Below are 7,508 nucleotides of genomic sequence, written 5' to 3' on the forward strand. Positions count from 1 at the left end.
TCCTGCTTCTCTTAATACTCTCCAGACTGTAGTGCGTGATATATTGACTCCTTGAAGACTGAGAGCACCAGCAACGTCAGCGCAGCTCTTCTCTCGTCCGTATCTATCACGTCGTACTTGTTGGATTATCTGCTCCTTTACCTTATCCGTCTGCTTTGAAGGTCGGCCAGAGCGAGGGGCGTCTTGTACGTGCTCTGGGAGGATCTTAAGAGGGAGAACGTTTGGCTCGAAACCAGCCTCAATAGCTCTACTATAGATACGATTGACCGTACGAGGATGAACACCAGTAAGTTCAGAGATCTGTGATGTAGACTTGCCAACAGAAGGTGACTTTAACGCCACAATTAAGGTGCGGGTGTAAGGATCAGTATTAGGAGACATTGTAACGATAGATACAGACAAATCGTACAGCTACTCAGCTCAAAGGTGGGAGTTGCGCCAAGAAGAGTTATGCCGAAGCGCCGAGATTAGCGTGGGACAAAACTTTTGTGAGGCACCTCCGTAGTCGTAGTCGCATTAGACTGAAGGGCCGTGGCGTGTGCGTGTGCTTTTTCCCTTGTTCTGTTGTGCTCCGAGCGCGCGGCAGGGCACCCACGTCGTGGTGACGGGCGTGGTAGCGGTGGGTGGTGGAGCGGGCGTTGGGGCAAGCGGTGCGGCAACAAGCAATTCTTGTTGTAGATGTTTCCGCACTGATAGATGGACAGACACAGAGCAAGGCTGGGCGGGGGCGGCGACCTGGCAGACCAGGAGAGGGATATTACTGTTCTGATTATTGTCGGGCCCCTGGCAGCCGTCGCGAACTGGTGCAGCCAACGGCACAGGCGCGCGCCGGCCCAAAAGGGCTCTAGACGCAGCGCTCGGGGCTCTTCCCTACCCACGCCCCCCATGGCCATGGCCCGCCAGTCCGCCAGCCCGCCAGCCCGCCAGCCCAGCCCAGCATGCCTAAGCCCAAGCCTCTACGCCCCATGCACGCCTGCACCTGCGCCTGCACCTGTGCCTGCACCTGCACTGCGCTGCCCTGCACTGCTCTGCTCGCTGCCCTCTGCCCTGTGGCATAACCTCCCTCACCAAACTCCCTCGTCGACTCGACTCGACCCGCCTCTCTCCCTCTGCCTCCCTCCCTCCCTCTCTCTCTCTCTTGTTCTCCCGCCCTGCACCGCGTCTCCTCGCCCCCGCCCTCGCCCTCGCCCTCGCCCCAGCTCCTGCGCCTGGCCCCGTTGATTGATTAGCGCCGCCCTCCCCCCCTCTTATCCGTTGCAGCGAATCGTTTGGAGACGCCTCTCCCAGCAGGGGTTCTCGCATCGGCACCCACCACCTCCCTCGCCGCCGAATTCGCCAGTGCCAGTACTCTCTTGTGCTGTGCGTGCCTGCTTGCACTTGCTGCTGCCCGCCCTCCCTCGCCCACCCACTTACCTACTGCTCCACGCTCGCTCACTGCCCCCGACCTGCTCTGGAAGCATTCCTCCTCGCCTCCCTCTTCTTCCTCTCCCGCCCCCCTCTAAACAACCCCCCCCTCCCCCCTTTCGCTCAGCACCCCTGGCAACTCCGCTCCCGCAGTGCACCCACCAGTACGAGCACCACCACCACCACCACCACTGCGACGCCAACTGCAACAACTGCACCGCGCCTGCGCCTGCGTCTGCTCCTGCAGTCGCCCCTCCCCGACACGTCCCTCCCTTTCGGCCATCAAAGTTTATGACCGACCGCCGCCATCACCACCCGCCGCAGTATCTTTACCTCGACCATCCACAGCCCATTCATTCCGACGTCCGCCGCACAAAAGACCACGCCGCCGCCCTCTCGCACCAGCCCCTCCGCCTGCATCCCCACGTCCACTACGCCCAAGTGCCCCCCTACCTGCTGCTGCACCCCTTCCTGCAGCTCGCGCGCATCGACGAAGTCCACCAGTCCGTCTCCCACACACCCTTCCCCGCCGTAATTGTGTCTCCCCACTCGCTGAGCCCGCCGCCCCAGCGGGACTCAGGCCGCACCCTTTCCAAGAAGCCTCCCGTCAAGACGGCACAGGCACACACCGATACCACAGATGGGCATAGGGATACAAAGTGTAGCGTGCCCAACAGCGCGCCCACGGTGACATCCTCCAGTGCATCCAACATGGCCACCAACCACCAAGACGCCGCCGCCGCTGCTGCTGCTGCCGCACCGCCGCCACACACCGACCCGCCCTTGCCCACGCGCAGCCAGCGCCCCTCGATTGTCTCGCACCACTCCAACTCGGTCCCCTCGACACCCCTGCAGGTCGCCCGCAAATACAACACGCGCTCCCGCTCGCCCTCGCCCAACGGCGGCCTCGGCAGCCATTCGCCGCGCTCCGTGTCCTCCGAAGCAAACGGCTCCATGCCCACGCTCAGGCCCGCCCGCCCCTTCAAGTGCAGGTTCGAGACAAACGTCGGCATGCTGGGCCGGAGACGAATGCCTTACCAGTCCGACGAGATTCTGGAAAAGGCAAAAGACGAGCCCAAGAAGAGCTTGGATCCACACGAAGATGACAAGTTGAGCGGTGACATGCGCGAGCTGTACGACCGGTTAGTGCCCAAGCAGCAAGACACGGACACGCGTGAGCGCTTCGTCAAAAAGGTGCAGCGCATCTTGGAAACCGAGTTTCCAGGCACCAAGATCACGGTCCATGTCTTTGGCTCCTCGGGCAACATGCTGTGGACGTCCGAAAGCGATGGTATGCCTCTCGACTCCCATGGCCCAACTTTTTTTTTTAAAAAAAACAAAATGATTTTTGCGCTAACCGCGACAGTCGATATTTGCATCCAAACGCCCATGAAAAGGCTTGAGGAGATGCACCCGTTGGCCGAGGCTCTCGACAAACGTACGTGGTGCGAGCACTTGCTTTGAACTAAATTGCCTGCTAACGTCCGCAGATGGCATGGAACGTGTTGTCTGTATACCAGCGGCCAAGGTCCGGATAGTAAAAGTCTGGGATCCTGAGCTGCAGCTCGCCTGCGACATCAACGTGAACAACGTTGCCGCAATCGAGAATACGCGCATGATCAAGACATATATTCAACTCGACGATCGTGTGCGCCCCCTGGCCATGATCATCAAGTACTGGACAAAACGGCGTATCCTGAACGATGCGGGTAAATATCTAGCGCTCCTCGATACTTCGTGGCTGACACTTGACAGGCATTGGTGGCACAATCAGCTCGTATACCTGGATTTGCATGATACTTAATTTCCTCCAAACACGGGATCCGCCCGTCTTACCCACGCTGCATGAACTTCCTCAACGCGCGCGAGACGAGACGACCGGCCAGCCTTCGTTATCGAGTTTCGCCGATGATGTCGGAAAGCTAAAAGGCTTTGGAGACGGGAACAAGGAAAGTTTGGGCCAGTTGCTCTTTCACTTTTTTCGACTGTACGGACACGAGGTGGACTACGAGAAGGAGACAATCTCGGTGCGCCAGGGCAAACGCATACCAAGAGAAGAAAAGGGCTGGCATCCGGGCGGCGGCCAAAAGGAGGGCGTCAACCGTCTTTGCGTGGAAGAACCATTCAACATTGAGCGCAATCTCGGAAATTCGGCAGACGACTACGCGTGGCGTGGTATACATTTGGAGATACGCCGCGCCTTTGACCTTTTGGCAGACGGCCAGCAGCTCGACAAGGTCTGCGAGCAGTTTGAGTACCCGCCCGAAGAAAAGTCAAACGCCATCTTCAAGAAGCCACAATCACAAAAGGCAATCATCTCGAGTGTGCCAAACCGCAACGGAAGAGGTAGTCAGAACCCGCGGGGAGGTAGAGGCGGTTTCAGCCTCAAGGGCCAGCATGGGGGAAGCAGGCGCTCTTCTAACAGCTCGAATTACAGCCAAGGCCGATCGCCATTCCTCCATAGCCCCCCTATCCCTGCGAGCGCGGGCCCAGAATACTTTAGCTTCCCTAGGGGTATTCACGACCAGCTGCACGACCAATTATACCAGCAATACCAGATGTTGGAGATGCAGTCAAACTCGCTGCGTGCCCAGTTGGCCGCACAGCAACATGCCCAGCAAGCACACCAAGTCAGGGCTGCGCAGATGCATGCCCATGCTGTTGCTCAAGCACAGGCACAAGCACAGGCACAAGCACGTACGCCCAACAGCACGAATGCATCACCCCAAAAGTCGCCCTACGTGAATGGCCGTCAGAGCCCTCGGTTGGCCGAGCGTGGCATACCGCCCAACGCCCTTCCCCAGGGCTTTCTGTACCATTACCCGGCCTTTTACAGCCCTTCCCAGACCGATCCAAACGCCTCGCAGGACGGATCACGCACAAACCCATCTTCGCCCTCTTTGAGCAGCAGTATGCCTGGTGTGCATCGGAGTGTCCACCGCGCGTCAAATGCCAGCGAAACGAGCTCACTTCGTTCGCATTCGCAGCCGCCACGCAGCGCTGCGCAGCAGCCTATCGTTGTAGGATACCCGCCAATGCCTCAGTTTATTGACCCTGCAGCATTTGCGGGTTACCCCATCGCACGCTCCACGCAGGATATGTCGAATCTGCAAACGACGCCGGATATCGCCATGAACCCAGCGGCTGTACAACAAGAGTCGGTTTCGTCTTCGAATAACAGTTCGCCAAGGGAATATGTAGGCTACTATGTAGCAGAGCAGCCGCAGCAGGCACAACAGCCGCAGCAACCCCAGCAGTCACCGCAGCCGCCACAGCAACCACCACAACAGCCCGTCCGTTCGTTACAAGACTACACTGTTTCGGCCATTCCATCTTTCAGCGAGCTGGCGCAGCGCCGCAGACGTGTGTCGCCAGAGATCACGCAGCCTCTTTTGAACACTGCGTTGCGGCGAGTGACACGGTCACCTTCCCCACTCGGAGGCCATATGCGAAGCTACTCGACTGGTGTTGCTCAACCAAGCGACGCGACCACTGAGCAGCGCAAGTCTCGCGTCGACTCGGTACGGCCGGCGCCTGTTGATAACGGGCCAGTCATAGTCAACGGCTCATTCCCAACCCAGCCTCGTCCTAGGGGAGACACGTTCGATGCTGCTCCACCGGAGACGCCGCCTCAAGCTGCATTCGGCATGTATGCCAGTGAACAGGCCCTACACCAAATCCAGCAGCTGCAAGCGCGTCAGCAAATCGTGCTTCAGGAGATGCAAAGGCAAAAGGCTGCAGAAACCATGGCGCCTCCTATCGTCAACGGGTCCATCAACGGCCACGCGCCCATTGATTCGAATGGCATACCGCGCACGTCTGCCGAGGGCCAGCCATTTCCCATACTCGGCGACGCCTGGGTAAACTACGACGCCTCCAATGGCCACCCTAGCGACCGCAGTGAAGAGATATCGCCAACCCGCGCGGCTCCTCAGTCTCAGTGGGCTGCACCTGCATATACCAATGGTCTTCCTCCTCTGGAAACGTCCAACGTGCAACGCGCTCACCCCCAGGAGGTCAAGTCTGCAACCATACCACTGCTGTCGCCAGTATTTGAGACGCGCACGCCGTCGCCGACTGCCACGCGATCCTCTGACCTCGGCAAGCTTGTGAACGGCAACAACGGACACAAGGCACAAGCAAAGTCAAGTAACCAGCATCGTCGCTCATCGCTTACGGGTGGGTCCAACGGCAATGCCAAGGACAACCGTAATGGCCAGCAGCAAAAGCCCACGCAAAATCACGAGCGCACAAACAAGTCGAATGCAGGAAACTCTAGTCCCAGCTCTTGGCAGCAGCAAGCTCCCCGTAAGAAGGGGAAGAACAAGAAGCCAAGGGCGCCAGAGCAAAAGGCCATGGGCGAGCCGTTGCCAGCTAATGCTGCTGATCGCAAAGGCGGTTAGGACACTGCTGATGTTGTTTGGATTCACGCACGTTGCCTCGATTCTCAATGACGCACTCCTTGTTTTTGGATACCTGGAAAATATCGACGGGAAATTTGCTGTGGCTCGGCATCAATGTCGGCTGTCTCTACACCTCGGTACTGCGAAGCCACACCATGTTTCCGTCAGATGGCGTCTGCATGAAGGAATAAAATCATGAAATTGTACAAGAAAAAAAAAGGGGAAAAAACTATCATGCCACTGTTGCTCATGTGGCCTTATCTCGTTGACAATGCTGTCATACTCGGCGGCGCGCAACGACGCGGTCGCGCAGAGAGCTCTTTGTTTGCTTCCATCTGAACGGCGTTATTGACTTCTTCATGCGCGAGACACATGCATGTTATCGCATCGACATTGGAGTTTTTTTTTGTTTTCTCTCGGGTCTGTTCGGGTTTTCCTCTGGGGGTGTTTTTCAACACAAAATATCGCGGTACACCAAGCGGGCTGCGTTTTGTCTTTGTTTTGTCTTTTTTTTTCCTTTTTTTTCTTCTTTCTTCCCTCTCTCTCTCTCTCTCTCTCTCTCTCGGTCTTGTTGCACGCACCTCCTGGTCATCACACAGGCTGGAAGGAAAGGATCGGTGTGTCATGGGGCTGGCTCATTGTGATGTTTACTATATGGGGGTCTTTGTCGCACACACACACACATGGGTACCATTGATTGATCAAAGGCGGAGGTGGTGGCACAAATGGGGGGGTGGGCAAAGAAAAAAAATGTGTGGTAGGGGAGGGGGGAAACCATGTATAAATAAAAAAAGACGAGCGGTTTGTTTTCCTCAGAAAGGCAGGGGGGGTTGTGCCCAATATGTCGTATGACCTGTTGGCCGCGCGCGCCTTTTGCACAGATGGGCAATGCTCGCGCATGAGGTAGAGAAATGAAATAAATTGTTACAAATGTTACACAGTACATATATATATATATAGGCATGATGTTTTTAGAGACTATTTAGACTATGCATGCAAGGTGAGTTTTGGATTGTAATGCATACATAGTGATACTAATGTACACTGTCGTATGCTGTGTAATCTGATAGAGGCGTCTTTACACCGTTACTGGCTGTGGGATATTAGATTGTAGTTTTCGTAGTTTTTTATACTCGTGTTTGTGTTGGAGAGTGTTGGATCAAGTGCATAGATATAGAGAGAGAGACTGTGGCGAGTGAGTGGCTGGAGATAGAGGACGGTGAAGATAGTAGTGATGGTGTTAGTAGAGGTAGTTGTGGGGGTGATGTAGGTAAAGGTATGCATACTTGACATGTTTTCATAGAGTAGAGGTTTTGTAGTTTTTTTTTATTTTGGACTGAATTAAGTAGCTAGATGATGGTTGTAGTGATACCAGAGCTCCTGGTGTCTCTTTTCTTTGTAGGTAGAGGAGTGGTGGGGGTGTAAGAAGGTGTCAGACTGTGAGGGTTTTTCTGATCAAGGATTGATTTGGATCACTGTGATAAAGGACTGTGTGTTACAAGTAACAAGCAGAAGGATTCTTCCCTTGTTGGAATGGCGAGTGGTTGGAGAACCACTCAGGATGACACCAAAGGCACGACGACAACCCCGCGGTGATCACGTGACGTGTGCTCCCGCCAAGAGCCATGCTCCCGCCAAGGAAGGGAGAATGGGAGGCCTTGGGAGAATTGTGCTCCCACTGGCTCCCATGGGAACATGCTT

General features: G+C 55.9%; 1 protein-coding gene across 1 annotated transcript; it reads left to right on the top strand.

The window, feature by feature from the left end:
* Positions 1-1,695: 1,695 nt before the first annotated feature.
* On the top strand, positions 1,696-6,286 carry SETTUDRAFT_180464 (uncharacterized protein; the record flags this gene model as incomplete). Its single annotated transcript, XM_008030816.1, has 4 exons — positions 1,696-2,695; positions 2,771-2,842; positions 2,895-3,113; positions 3,160-6,286. 4 exons carry the CDS (start codon positions 1,696-1,698, stop codon positions 5,805-5,807), a joined length of 3,939 nt encoding a protein of 1,312 aa, XP_008029007.1. The 3' UTR covers positions 5,808-6,286.
* Positions 6,287-7,508: the final 1,222 nt, after the last annotated feature.

The sequence above is a fragment of the Exserohilum turcica genome (genome assembly GCF_000359705.1).
Source record: "Exserohilum turcica Et28A unplaced genomic scaffold SETTUscaffold_5, whole genome shotgun sequence".
In the NCBI taxonomy this organism is placed as follows: domain Eukaryota; kingdom Fungi; phylum Ascomycota; class Dothideomycetes; order Pleosporales; family Pleosporaceae; genus Exserohilum; species Exserohilum turcicum.